At 42.3% G+C, this 15,359-nt stretch overlaps 2 protein-coding genes, 1 non-coding gene and 1 pseudogene across 3 annotated transcripts; all 4 read left to right on the top strand.

Moving 5' to 3' along the window:
- Window positions 1–1,278: 1,278 nt before the first annotated feature.
- Window positions 1,279–6,515, top strand: LOC121756114 (uncharacterized protein At4g26485-like; the record flags this gene model as incomplete). The annotated part of the gene is made up of 4 exons (XM_042151576.1): window positions 1,279–1,516; window positions 3,434–3,635; window positions 3,725–3,919; window positions 6,443–6,515. Coding segments are annotated over 4 exons (708 nt in total), but the record flags the coding sequence as incomplete, so codon positions are not given.
- On the top strand, window positions 4,367–4,536 carry LOC121756703 (annotated as a pseudogene).
- Window positions 4,926–5,120, top strand: LOC121756730. Its single transcript, XR_006041102.1, has one exon. It is a non-coding gene; the product is annotated as a U2 spliceosomal RNA (small nuclear RNA).
- A 7,019-nt stretch (window positions 6,516–13,534) lies between the features above and the next one.
- LOC121755156 (uncharacterized protein At4g26485-like) lies at window positions 13,535–14,998 on the top strand. The gene is made up of 3 exons (XM_042150438.1): window positions 13,535–14,203; window positions 14,303–14,504; window positions 14,591–14,998. Exons 1-3 carry the CDS (start codon window positions 13,555–13,557, stop codon window positions 14,856–14,858), a joined length of 1,119 nt encoding a protein of 372 aa, XP_042006372.1. The 5' UTR covers window positions 13,535–13,554; the 3' UTR covers window positions 14,859–14,998.
- Window positions 14,999–15,359: the final 361 nt, after the last annotated feature.

The raw sequence follows: 15,359 nt of genomic DNA, 5'->3' as shown, positions 1-15,359 counted from the left end.
CGCGAGCCCCGCGCAGGACGCGTAGTGGATGCTCTCAGAGCGTCCACTATAACGTGGACGCGGCTATAGCCGCGAGCGGGGCGATGGCGGGGCGGAAGCGGGGCGGCTTATAGTGGGAAGGGTGTCCGCCGCGGGGGTGGACGCGGCGGGTGAGGGGAGGGACGGCGGACGCGGAATCGCCGCGTGCGGGGCGAGGACGCGGCTGAGGGTGGCATAGAGAGAAGGAGTGGGGCTATAGCCGCGGCTGTCTATTGCAGTAGCCGCGGCTGACGCGGCGGCGCGGCGGTTCGAGAAGGGGGGCGGCGGTGGGAGGGGGTTGTCCGCCCCCTATAGTGGACACCCTTACCGATAACTCAATTAGGTAAAAAGATGTGGATAAAATATTAAATAAAGCTAGCATCAAATTTACTTGAGTATTGGGGAAATGAATCGATTGGTGTTCCACCTAAAACGTCAACGAAGAAGAAGAGAAAAAAGTAAAAACAGTAGTGATGTGCTACTAAATCTCTCACCTCAGACAGTATACTACAATGAACTCAACAGTCAATTCTCTATTTCCATGAAATGTTGTGAAGGCTGAGAATAATGGGAAATTTCCAGAGCATCTGTACTAGAACGCCAGACGAAGGTGGTGGAAGCATGGCTTATCAAAATCTGCAGAATGAATACAAATCAAATGAAGAATCAATATTGGTTTCCCTGAGTTCAATCTACAAGGCCATACTGCAGAAGCTGTGTGTCATGTTCAACTATTTGACGCCTTCAAAAGCAGCAGATCCACCTCCCCCTCCAAATGCACCCCGTCAGCCGCTATTACTTCCACCACATCAAATTCGGTCGTCTTCCCACTCTATCTTGGAATCTGGTTTGAGGGGATGATGAAGAAGCTGGGTGTGAGAATGTTGGTATTGTTACACGCTGTCAGATATACTCGGCCCACAGAAATGAGGTAGAGCAAGAACATGTTGTCTTTGAGATTGATGTAGAAATTGGGCCTTGCTTGGACGAGATCGTGGCGATAAACGAGAGAGAGGCCAAGGAGCAAGTGAAGACGAGTATCATAGTGGTGGAGGATGAGAGAGAAGCGAAGGAGCAAGTGAAGAGTAGTAGTAGTAGTAGTTGTCAAAAATAAATTAGCCACCCATTTAATACTTGTCTTGTTCCCAACTACTTGTAAACTCCCAACTATGTAATGTCCCAACTACTTGTATTAAATGAGGATCAAAGCACCCCTATAAATGAGGGTGATCGGCCTCTCCAAAAATACCAAGAAATAAAATTACATCTTCTTCTCCACTTCTTCTTTCAATATGCAGAGCCATATTATCTTTGCCTCTCTCGATTACCATATTTAAGAGTAGTATCGTAGTGGTGGAGGAAGAGAAGTGGATAAAGCATTACAGCAGCCGGCATAGCATACTCTTATTCGGAGAAGGAGACTTCTCCTTCTCCGCTTGTCTCGCCTTGGCCTTTGGCTCCGCCGCCAACATCATTGCTACATCCCTTGATTCTCAAGGTAAACCCTATTCATTCATAACTTTCTTAATTTTACTCTGAAAACAACAACTTTCTTAAAACTTGAGTTGGTGATGGATGACTATTTCACAGAATTCACAATTTAAAAAAAAAACAAATTTAGTTATTGCTGAATCTGAATTGATCGTTTGGGTGTTTGATTATCTCAGAATTTCTCATGATGAATTATGGGAATGCTGTGTCCAACATTGGTGAATTAAGGAGGAGAGGGGGCAAGGCAATGCATGAGATCGATGCTACTAAAATGGCCAATCATGAACTGCTCCGACACATTAAATTTGATCGCATAATATACAACTTTCCAATGTATGTTAATGGAGTAAATCGATAATTTGTAACGAAATGTTTGTCTTAAAATGCTTCTCGTGCATACTGACTCGTAATATATGTAAAACTAATTTCTAGTGTTTGAATTGTCGAACCAACAAATAGTTATTTTCTAGTGTTAAATTTATGCTCCACAAGTTATTGAATTCATTCAATAAAAATAGACACTATTTTCATTTTCGCATGTCCATGAAAATAGTCTATTATTTCTATTTTTAGTAACTTTTTCTCTCTAATGAGACGACTAACAACACTCCACTTACTTTTTATTTTTTTTAATCTCTATCACACTTTATCAATTACACATTTAAAACTAATGATGTTAAAAAAATATCTATTTCTATGGAACGGAATGGTATTATGTACCAAAGCAACTTCTAAATATAAATATCCCCAACCAACACGTGTTTGATCAAACACCTTATAAATATCTTACTACTACTCTCTCCGTTCTTGAAAATTTGTCATCTATTTCTTTTTTCGTCCGTCCCTAAAAATTTATTACCTTTCACTTTTACTATTTTTGGTAGTAGACCCTACATTCCACTAACTCATTCACACTCACATTTTATTATAAAACTAATATGTAAAAGTAGGACTCACATGCCACCAACTTTTTCAATCCACTTTCTATTACATTTCTTAAAACCCGTGACGAATCAAATGGTGACGAATTATCAGGGACGGAGGGAGTATAATTTAAAATTACTAGCATTTCAATTCATGAAACATAAGTGTAATGCTCATTTCAAATCGTCAGATAACTTAAGCAAGTGAATAGAGAGTAGAGACATTACTTGATTATATTTGGGAGAATGAAGCGATTCTGTTTCACATCAAATTTCTATAAAGATGAATAGCATATCCATAGCTCTTAGTTCCATCACCTCAAATTTGCTCTCCTCTCCATGGATTCGTCTTCACACTCTAACTTGGAAGATGCATTTGCGTCTTTAACTGTTTTGATCAATGATGAAGAATCTCAATGTAAAAACTCGTCGAAAGAAGAAGAAAGAGAAGCCAAGGAGCAAGTAAAGAGTAGTACTAGTATAGTAGTGGTGGAGGAAGAGAAGAGGATAAGGCATTACAGCAGCCGACTCAACATACTCTTGGTCGGAGAAGGAGACTTATTAGAAATGGGTCACTCACCCCTTAAAAGGCCTTATAAGGGGGAGGGTTATCCACACTTATATAGAGGAGCTAGGATCATCACCAAGTCGATGTGAGACAAGATTTAAGAGTTTTAACACGCCCCCTCACGTGGGCCGGAATGACACATCAGACTTCCATCACGTGGGTAGGCAAGAGACGAGATAAAGAGATAAAATCCATCATCAACTTGGACCCCCTCTAATACCATATTAGAAATGGGCCGCCCATTTCTAATAAGACTTCTCCTTCCTCCTTGGCCTTTGGCTCCGCCGCCAACATCATCGCTACATCCCTCGATTCGAAATGTAAACCTTTTTAATTCAAATTCGTCTTCCCAAAAAATATTAGTAAAAACAATTTTAATTACAACTAGATCTTGCAACCTGATTGATTTTCTGAGTGTGATTAATTATATCAGCAATTGTGATGATGAATTATGGGAATGCTATGTCCAACATAGAAGAATTAAGGAGGAGAGATGGAAAGGTGCTGCATGGGATCGATGCTACTGAAATGGCGAATCATGAACTACTCCGACAGCTTAAATTTGATCGCATTATATTCAACTTTCCTTATGCTGGACTTTACAAGAAGAGCATCCCAACTGAATCCCAGCTTAGGTCAGCGTGAATTTTATTTGTCTTAATTTCTTGATTAATTCATTAATGCTAATATATGTATATGTGTTGATTTGTTTATGAACGCGCAGTCTTCACAGGGAACAGGTGAGCAAGTTTCTGATGAACGCGAGGAGTATGATCATTGAAAGCGGTGAGATTCATATTTCGCATAAGACGAATAATTTCCATGCCGACTTTGATGTGGAGAGCTTTGCTTCTTCGCACGGCCTCAGACTTATAGAGGCTGTGGCATTTAAACGTGGTGATTATCCGGGCTACAACACAGGTATGGATTCAGGGGTGATGGGAACTTCGATTGCTACCCTAGCAAAACCTGTGTCGCTGTGATCAGTTTCATCATCTCTTTTTTATTACAAGGATCTTGCTTGTTCTTGTTTCAGCACACTTTTGTCTTTTTTATATCGGATTTGGATATGTGTATCCATTGATCTTGCCGTTTCAACTCTACCAATGATATGAATATTTCGGAATATCATTGAACTATTTTCCGAGAAATAACTGGATGACTAATTATTCTTTTCAATGTATCGTGTTACAACTCAAAGATGATTTAAAGCAACAACAAATGTCTAACTGAATGTTGTGACTTCTGTTCGATGAAAAGTAGGCGCTACTTAATTTTTGCACTAAGACTGTACTATTGGTTTCCCACATCGAATTCCAACTGAATAAATGAGAGGTACATAAACTTATGGATTCATGAGGCAGTCATGACCTTACTTGAATAGGATCTGTTCTATAGGCTCGTACCTCTGTATTCTTAATTTCTAAGGAGATAGGCAACCACGTCAGCTGGATTTCCAGCTCGTTGTGCAGAAGATGATCGTTCTTAGCTCGACTCTTGTCTAGTTAGGATGCCCAGGCAGTTGTCTGACAGACTAATGTTTTTTGTTTTCGATTTATTGATGCAGCAGCAGCTAACAAGTATGATAATTATGTGAGGTATGACATTTGATTTGTTTTCGATTTATTGATGCGGCAGCAGCTAACAAGTATGATAATTATGTGAGGTATGACATTTGATAACAGCGCCTTGGGTTTGTGTGGAAAAGAAGTTGTACATGGAGGAGTTTGGGGGTTGTCACCTATGTAGGAAATGAAACAACCTTGTGCTTGTTTTTCTTGTTGTAGATGAATATATGTATTTGAGTTGGCTAATCTGATTTTGAAGTATCATTATTGAATTTTTTCTCCCACATCGAATGTAGTATAGAGGAAGGAAGAGCATACCATTTAGTATAAAATCATGGGTCATTCTATGTAAAACTCATACCTTTCTCGGCCTTTTGGCTAAGATCAAGTGTAGTATTTGTTTTTATCAGTTTAATATCTGATATGTAGACCATTGGTCTACACGATATTAAATTTATTTTTTGAGGGGAAGGCCCATTAAAGTAGCTTGCTACTTGGGCCTTTGTGTGTCGCCCATGTGTTGCACTATTGCTTGGGTCTGGCGTACCCCACCAATTTTAGTTCAAATATTTGTATAAAGGAATTTTGTTGGGCTTTTCTTCTGTATTGCACCCATTCTAAGGAATTTCTCGGATTAACTTTTTTTTATATTTTTTCCCTTACCTCCAGCATGATTTAGGAAGTGTTTGCTTGGAGTACTGTTCTCAAATATCCCTAATTAATTGTTCTTGTGAATTGGACACATCATAGGCAAGTTAGCGGTCATTATCCTTGATGATAATTAAAAAATGTGATCTTTGCCTTTTGAATAAATGCATCCCCACTTGAAGACTTGAGTATAAATAAAGTTTACAAGTAAACCACATTATACATTCTCCATGCATAGGGTATTTACCCATTTAATAAATGCTCATATCAAATCGAACTCAGATAAACTCAACTGGTGAATACAGAAATACTCGAGTATATTGGGAGAATGAAACGATTCGTGTTTCACTTGGTACGTCTATAAAGACGAACACAGGGTTTGATCTTCATTTATTAACGGCCTAAAAAACAGCATATCCATCGCTTTAGTTCCATCAACCTCAAATTCGCTCCATCATGGATTCTTCTTCCCTCTCTAATTTGGAAGACACATTTGCGTCTTTAACTGTTTTGAGCGGCGCCATCGACGATGATGATGAATCTAATTGTGAGATTAATGCTGCTCATGTCGTCTCTGCGCCTGGGATCAGATGCTCGAAAGAGATTAACGTAGAAAGTTGCCCTGCCGTGGAAGAGACCGAAGCCAAGGAGCTAGTAAAGAGTAAGACTAACGTAGTGGTGGAGGAAGAGAAGACGATAAAGCACTACAGCAGCCGACACAACCTACTCTTGGTCAGAGAAGGAGACTACTCCTTCTCCGCTTGGCTCGGCCGCCAACATCATTGCCACATCCCTCAATTCTGAAGGTAAACCTTTTTTCATACTTCGGTATGTTAGTGTGGGCGGAGATCTTCAATAACCACTAGCTTAAGTAAAAAAGAAAATTCGTTTTAACTTTTAACGCCTCAACTCCGTGCCCAATATTGATTGTTTTTGTGTGATTATATTAGCAGCATTTCTGAAGGAGCATTATGGGAAAGCTATGTCCAACATCGAGGAATTAAGGAGGAGAGATGGCAAGGTGATGCATGAGATTGATGCTACTGGAATGGCGAACCATGAATTGCTCGGACAGCTTAAATTTGATCGCATTGTCTTCAACTTTCTTCATGCTGGATTTTTCGACAACTTGTCAAAGGAATCCCAACTTTGGTCAGCCGGAATATTAATTTCATTTGTTTTGATTTTGTGGCGCATTGATGCTAATGTTGTGATCACAATTCACTAAAGTATGGATTCGGGGGTGATGCCAACTTCGATTGCAACCCTAGTAAAACCTTCAAATTTGGGCTTAATTAAGTATATGTATCGCTGTGATCACTTCGTCTTCTCTATTTGATTACGCAGATATCACTTGATGATCTATGCTTTTACCTTTTGTGCTATATATGTATCTCAGGGACACTGGTGCTGATGTTATGTTGTTTTTGAAGTTATATTATGATAATATTGGGGCATAGCATAGCCTACGAAGTCACTAGATCATTACTCGATTCACATTTAGATGCCAAAAATGCGAGGGAATTAAAATTATGGTTTGATCATTATCCCACATCGGCAGCGATGGGTTATATAGTGGCATATGATATTATGATTTGCGGAGGAGCCTTGTAACATGGGCTGGTGACCTAAGTAGGGGCAATAAGGAAATTGAAGGTTGGGCCATGATTGTTTGGCCGGCCCAATGGCTGCCGTTCCATGAGGTGCAGTTGAGCCACGCAGTTGAAGGATAACGGGCCTTGGTTGCCCTGGCACATTAAAACTTGATGAACGCCTTTTCTTCAGGCCTTTTCCCTTCCCTCCAACACGATTTAGCAAGTGTTTAGAGCACCAGCAACGCGGGCCGCCGGTTTTTCGCGTGCCGTTCCTGCGGAACGAAAGCGCAGCAGAACGCGTTGCGGCGCATGGTTTCGTCGCGGTGCCGTTCCCATGCCGTGCCGGCGGCACGGTCTGTGCCGCCACGCGCTTCGGCGACGTGGCTCTCCCCGCGCTTCGGCGACGTGGCTCTCCCCGCGTCGTGCGTGGCTCTCACTCGCCGGCCCGCTAGTGGGCGACGTCACGTGCTGACGCAATAATTAATTTTTAAAAAAAATTGATTTTATATATATAAAAAATTTAACGGTAATATTACCGTTTTTTTACCGTTTTTAATTTTTTTTAAATTTTTATTTTATTTTCTTATTCTATAAATACTCATAATTCATCCTTATTTCACACACAACTACACATCTATTCTTCCTAAATCAACTTCATTTCCTCTCCAATTTTCATATTCAATCTCTTCACAAAATGTCCGACGACGGCAACTACGGCGGTGGCGGCTCCGGTGGGTGGGATCTCAACGCGTTCGGCGATTGGGAGACCATGTACAACACACTTGGTGGTTCCGGTTCGTCGACGCCGGGCACCCAGGGGTCGGCGACGCCGGGTGGGTACCAACCACCCACTTCGATGTGGATGCATACGCTCGACCCTCCGCCTCGTGGGCTTCTCAGGGATTGTCCCAGATTCGGGAGGATATCCCCGTTGAACCCACCCAGAGAGATGGCCGAGGCGGTGGAAGCTCCAGGGCTGCGTCTGAGGCGGCCGAGGAGGAGGAGGAACCGGAGGATCTGGGCCGACATCCGTACAACAACGAAGAAACAAAGGCGGTGTACAAAGCCTGGCTCACCGTCTCGTACGATCCCATCGTCGGGAATCAACAAGCCGCCAAGTGCTTCTGGGAAAAGGTCCATGATGTCGACCACCAGACTAAGCTGAAAGGGGCCCGGAAGCGCAAATATACAATGCTCCGTTCTCACTTTGGCCGAATCGACGTACAAGTCAAAAAATTCTGCGGCATCTACTCGGCCGAAGCGGCGCACTACCAAAGCGGAGCTTCGGGCGCCGACATTCTGAGGGTGGCTTTGCGCGCCTTCCACCAGGACACCGGTCTACAGTTCAAATTTGTTGATATTTGGCATATCGTCAAGGACAAGGAAAGGTGGGCCGGCGGTGTCCGCTCTAGCTCGGGCTCAACCTCAAAGCGCACGAAGCACACGGCGAGCGGCAACTACTCGTCTGGTGACACCGGTGAGGCCAGCGAGGGTGAACCGCAGGTGTTTGATTGTTAGGGTTTGTATACTAGAAATCACCTTTCGAGTGATTGGATACTGTAAAACTCTAATGGTTATTTTCCAATAAATGCAACAGATTATTTTTGTCATAATGTTGTTATGTTTTACATTTAATGGTTGTTTATTGCATATTTAAATGTATGAGCAAACGTAACAAAGTCTAAGTCTTTGTTTTAGTAGACCGGTTGTGGGCGTCGTCCAATTTAAGGTAACACGGTCAGTTCTAAACAAAGAAAAATAAGAATTTCACAACCTAGATAGGCCTAGACTACCTATCGCGAAAGGTTGCAATGTCAGTCCGATTATTTCTAAACCTTATTGAAATAAGATGACGTTAGTGTGATATAGCACTGAATGGATCTAACATCAAGACGAGTCTTTATGCTATCTACTGAAAGACGAGGTCTTGAGAATTAATTTCTTAATCAATGTATGTTAGCATTGAGCATACGATATTGAGTATTTAATACTTTGACTTACCAAAGGTGCTGGTTTTTCGTAACCCAACGATCCAGGTATATTGGGTAGTGGTAATCATTATCTAGAGGTGCTAGGATTGCTATTATGTTGAAACGTGCGCGAGGAGAGTCTCGTTTGATAATATCCACAAGAGGAGCTCGAAAGGAGGTTTTATTATTCGGAACCTAGATAGTTGGAGTTTGATTACTCTATGAATAATAAATAAGAGTTTCTTGCTAAGTCCACTCTTGGAATTCGAAATATGTTAATTAATTAAGTCTATAGCAGACATTAATTAATTAATGGATGTTTACATCTTAAGCGCGGGAAATAAATCAAATACAATTAAAGGAAACCCGGAATACTTGTAATTTCGGATTTGGAAGGCAGTGCAATATTACTTCTGTAGTGGCTGCTCATAATATTCCAATATAAGCTTATATTAAATTGTGGGTTCAATTTAATTAGTAAAAAGCTAATTGGGTGAGGCCTGTTCCAGATTCTTCCTTAGATCCCTGACTGGGCCCAATATGTGACTTAAATAAATGGGAGAATAAAGGAGACAGAAAACACAACAATTAATTTGTCAAATTTTCGTCCCCCCTCTAAAGAGTGATTTTTGAAAATTGTGCTCTCCTCCGTGAGCTGAGTTCTGTCTTCCATTATTCGAGTCCTAGTACGTTGGTGAGATTTGCCCACACAAATATCAGTGTATAGTCCGGGACACCAGTCAGAAGATCCGAGGTCTTGTATTGAAGATCTTCACGTGGAGACGGAGCAAGCCATCATCGATTCTTGATTGAATCAACGAGGTAAATTGGATAATTCCGTAGTAAGCATGTTTTAGGAATTTTATGTGCTAAAGCATGTTTTAATTCAAGTTATGAGCATGATACATGTGATAATTACGCGAATAGATTTTGTCTAAATAATCTGCTAAATAGATCAAATTCATGTGATCTGTTTTGTCTGCACGCTTCCGCTGCCAGCCCCTTCATTTGGGGGTACGGCCGGCGAATACGGGGGATCCAGCCGTGGGCGCCGTCGGCCGCAAGGGACGAAGGCGGCGAAGGCGGCTAGAGCGAGGAAGGGCCGAGGCAAATCAAGCCAGCCGGCCTCGGGATCGGGCTCGCGGGGAGGCTCGGACACACTTATGGTGGCGTACATTACCGCCACAATGGCGGACACTTCCCGCTTCTCGCACTCCCAATACGTGGCCTGGTGGAATGGAATTGTGCATATGGCGGCACAACTTGGCCTTCCGACTCCCCCTCCACCTCGACCGCCTTCGGGGGGGTGATTCGCCGGCGGAGTAGTTTTTTTATTTTCCCACGTTTAATTGTGTGTTTTTTATTTTTTAGGATTTTAATTGTGTGTTTTTTATTTTTTTAAGTTTAAGTTGTAATTTTTTTTAATGTTGTGTGTTTTTTAATAAAGTGTGTTTGTTTTAATTAAATTGGGTTGGAAATAAAAATAAGAAATGAAATTGAATGAATAGTAATTTAAGGAACGGTTAAGGAACGGATAAGAAACGGAGGGTTGCAGGTTCCGTTCCTTAGTTAAGGAATGGAGTAAAAAAAGTACAGTGGGGCCCGCAAATAGTAGTTTAAGGAACGGTTTAGGAACGGTATAAGAACAGTGTTGTGGATGGCCTTACTTGTTGGAGTATTGTGTTCAATTTCCTAATTAATTTTTCTTGTGATAAATCATAGGCATTTAATTTATCACATCATAGCCAAGCTAGGGACCTTATCATACTTTATAATCTGGTCAATATGCTTGAAGATAATTAAAGAATGTGATCTTTGCCTTTTAAACCCTAACTTTAGATTCATTGTTTCATAAAAGACGATTGGACATTATAAACTTTGGTTACATCACTTTGTAAAATCTCCAAATCTAATCATCTGTATTAAACTTGTGATAAACTAAAACTGCATTACTCAACATGGATTGATGACTTTGGAGTTCAGTCTCACTACGAAAAGTCATTGACTTGTTTAGAACACTTCATTAATTTCATTGTTATTAAAGTCTGAAAAATAAATACTCATGGATTATGCCCATTTATAGCATTTTCAGCCCCCATTTTTAAGATGATTTTTAGTCAATTTGAAAACTACATTAACTAAAGTCAAAAAATAAATACCCATGAAAAATGCAAAAATTTGAATACCAAAAAAATTAAAAAAATAGAAATGAGTGTATAAAATTGGATGTAAAAAATAGATAGAAAAATCCTCTCTTACTTTACTATATCTTCTTTAACTCACAAAATAACACCACATAAATCACGTGCCAAAAAACCAACATTTCATATTTGTTGGGACTTAGAGCGTCCACTATAAGGTGGACGCGGCTATAGCCGCGAGCGGGGCGGAAGCGGGGCGGTAGCCGCGGCTATTATAGTGGCGGATATCCGCCGCGGCTATAGCCGCATTTTTTGAATTTTTTTTTCGTTTTTTCATCTATAAATACCACTCCCCCTCTTCCCCCACTCCCATTTTCACAAAATCCATACACCCACTTTCTACAAAAACACTCTCTACAAAATGCACCAAGGAGACGACGAATCACCCGACACTGAGGAATCGGGATATGACAGCAATTCATCTCAGCCGTCGGCCCATCATTCGCCGCCATCAGGTATTGGCGGATATGCTTCTCAGCCGTCGGGATTTGGCGGATATGCGGCTCCGTCACAGCCTTGGAGTTGGAATCAATCTCCACCACCGTGGGCATCGAGTCCACCCCTTCCTCCATCTCAGTCGTGGAGATCCTCACCAACGCCGCCCGCTTTACATCGGAATCTGAGTCGTTCCGCTTTTGGAGATTACCGACCCAACCAAGACGCGCTTCACCTGCCGCGGCCGGGTTCTCCTTTCCAAGCCAGCCAATCTCCGATCACCGAAGCAGATCAAGACGCATTTGATACTATGCTGGGTCTGCTCAGTTCCGGCATCCCAGATACGCCGGCAGCGCGGGTGGAAACACCCGTTCCGACCCGAGGAGGTAGCGGCAGTCGGGGCTTTGGTGGCGGTAGGGGCAGAGGCCCTAGGGGCGGAGGCGGCAGTCGTGGCACCGGCAACGTCGGTGTACACTCGGGCAGCTGCCCCGGCATTGCGAGTAGCGAGGGCAGTGGCGCCGGCGGTAGCGGTGATCAGCCCGAGCGGTCCAGCCGCGGCAAGCCATACAGCAAAGACGAGAGCATTGCCGTGGCGAAGGCGTGGGATTCTATCACTTCGGACCCCGTGGTGGGTACCGATCAGGAGTCGGGGAGTTTTTGGAGGCGCGTCATGTTGGCATACGAGGAATTGAAGCCCGACGGCGCCGAGAAGCGCGACCCAGAACAGATCCGAAAAAAGTTCGGAAGGATACTGCGGGCTACCAAGCTGTTCGCGTCCATATACGAGAACAACCTTCGCCACGCCGAGAGTGGCCGAAGCGTAGCAGATGTTAAGACCATGTCGGAGGGCCAATACCACAGGACGGGCCAGCCGAAGTTCACCTTGTGGGAGGAGTATCTTGTCCTCGCGGATTGTCCGAAATTCAGGTCGATCGTGGCGAACGAGGTGGAAACAGCTCCTGGCCCGAAGCGCACAAGGCACAACCTTGCCCGGGAATACAGCAGTGGGAGCGACTCGCACGAGTTCGAGCAGTCCGACGAGCAAGTCGAAGAGCCAGCCGCGACTCACATTAGGCGACGACGGCCCATGGGACAACAAGCCGCTATCCGCAAAGCCAGAGGGGGTAGAAGTGCCTCACGCCAAACGGCGGCCGCGTCCGGATCGCGCATCCCCCAGTCTGCCCCAATCCCACAGCCCACGGTGCAACCCCACGAGGTATTGGCCAATAGCATAGACGTAACGTTGATGCAACAACTGCAAGACGTATGCAGGTCATACGCAGGTGAAACTGACCCGTGCGTCAGGAACGTCTACAAGAGGCTCATCAATCGGCTTGAGAGTTGACTGTGGTTGGTTGATAATGCGCCTGGGGATACCGAGGCCGGCAGCAGCGAGAGAGGAGGAGGAGGAGAAGAAGAAGAAGAAGAAGAAGAAGAAGAAGAAGAGGAAGACGAGGAAGCCGACTCCGACACCGAGTAGACGGTGCCGGAGTTTTGTAGTTGTATTTTATTTTAATTATTCGTTGTATAATTTTACCGGTTTGCAATACAACGAATATTCGGCCTAATTACCTCGTATTCTAGTTATTTATACTGCGATTATTTAAATTACACTTGGTTGAAACTAAAAAATATTTAAAAATGAAAATTGATTATAAAATTTGGGGGCTATTGGAGTTGTCCACTATAGTGGCGGAAATAGAATTTTGGAGCTATGAACAACAAAATTGGGGCTATAGATAAAAACAGGGACGGGGCTATTGGTCGTGTCCGTCTTATAGTGGACACCCTTAGAGAGTACCATTTTAACTATTCTTCTACCTACCTCTCTTACTTAATCAATTATATATTACAGTGAAGTCTCATATTTTTAATTTTATTTTTTTGGGTTGGATGGAGCATGCATTTATAGTGAGAATTAGGTAAAAAAAATTGAGGATAAAGAAAAGAAGCTGACAAGCTAGCTAGCCCATCTTTATTTTGAGTATTGGGAATATGAATACATTGGTGTTTCACATCAAACGCAGATAAAGTAGTGATGTGCCACACTACAATATCTGTCAACTCAATACATACTGGAGAGTAAACTCAACATTCAATTCTCTAATTCCATGAAATGCTGCGAAGGTAGAGAATAATGGGAAATCTCCAGAGCATCTGTGGTAGTACTATATCCTTGGGGTGTGAAAGTAAAACGCGAGATGAAGAAGGCGGTGGAAATCAATATAAATCAAATGAAGCATTGGTTTCCTTGAGTTCAATCTACAAAGCCACAAAAGCCATACTGCAGAAGCTGTACAAGTGTGTCTATTTGAGGCCTCGAAAAGTAGCAAATCCATCACTTCCGATTCAAAATCCACCTCAAGTTTGCTCGTCTTCACACTCTATCTTGGAAGACATATGTTTGTCTTCTTCTACTGGTTCGAGCGATGATGAAGAGAACGTTAGTCATGTTTGTCAAATATACTCGGCAGACGGAAATGAGGAGGTAGAACAAGAACATGTTGTCTCTGTGATTGGTGTAGAAATTGGGCCTTGCTTGCACGAGAGAGAGGCCAAGGAGCAAGTGAAGACGATTATCGTAGTAGAGGAGGAAGAGAGAGAAGCCAAGGAGCAAGTAAATAGTAGTAGTATCATAGTGGGGGAGGAAGAGAAGAGGATAAAACATTATAGCAGCCGGCATAGCATACTGTTGGTCGGAGAAGGCGACTTCTCCTTCTCCGCTTGTCTCGCCTTGGCTTTTGGCTCCGCCGCCAACATCGTCGCCACATCCCTCGATTCTCTAGGTAAACCCTTTTCATTTACAATAGGCCTAAATTTTGAAAACAACAACTTAATTCCTATTTCACAAAAACTCATAACCACAGCAATTTTAATTAAATCAGCATTTTTGAAGAAGAATTATGGGAATGCTATGTCCAACATTGGTGAATTAAGGAGGAGAGGGGGCAAGGTGATGCATGAGATCGATGCTACTAAAATGGCCAATCATGAATTGCTCGGACACCTTAAATTCGATCGCGTAATATACAATTTTCCTTATGCTGGAATTTTCCCCAAGATCGTGCCACGCGAAACCCAACTTAGGTCAGCCACAATTTTATTTGTCTTGATTTCGTGCTTCATTGATGCTAATATAAATGTAGTATATGTGTTTGTTTATGAATGCGCAGTCTTCATAGGGAACTGGTGAGCAAGTTTCTAATGAACGCCCGGAATATGATAAGTGAAAATGGTGAGATTCACATTTCGCATAAGACCAATGGTTTCCATGATCGGTTTTATGTGGAAGACATTGCATCTTCGCACGGCCTCAGGCTTATAGAGGCTGTGACATTTGAACGTGCTGATTATCCAGGCTACAACACCAAGTCCGGATTCGGGGGTGATGCCAACTTCGATTGCTACCCTAGCAATACCTTCAAATATGGCCTTAATTAAGTATATGTATCGCTGTGATCACTTCATTTTCTCTTTTTTGTTTCCAAGATAGATATCGCTTGCTCTATGCTTTTAGTGTGTATGTTGTTACCTTTTGCGCCATATGTATCTCAGGGACAAACTAAATGAAAAAATGTAACAAAATTTTAGGGATATATGGAGTATTAGTTAAAATGTTTCTCGATAATTATCTATTGTAACTATGATAACAATAAGTACAATATTGGTCGGTAGTTCAACGCTCTACTACAACAAAAATATTATATATCATCACATTACTTATATAGTTATAGTGGCGCATTATGGTCAATAAGTGAAATTCTGTAAAAAAATCAAAGCAAATCTCAGCCTTTGGATCCTTAGATTTGATGGTTGTGATAAACTACATTATTAGACTAAGATGACACATTACTCCCTCTGTCCTCAAAGAATATGCACTTTGAGTTCGGCACGAGTTTTAATGCAAAATTGATAGAGTAAGAGAGAGATAGAGAGAAAAAA

This window comes from Salvia splendens, chromosome 11, assembly GCF_004379255.2.
Source record: "Salvia splendens isolate huo1 chromosome 11, SspV2, whole genome shotgun sequence".
NCBI classification, from domain to species: Eukaryota; Viridiplantae; Streptophyta; class Magnoliopsida; order Lamiales; family Lamiaceae; genus Salvia; species Salvia splendens.
This window is presented reverse-complemented; position numbering and strand designations above follow the sequence as displayed.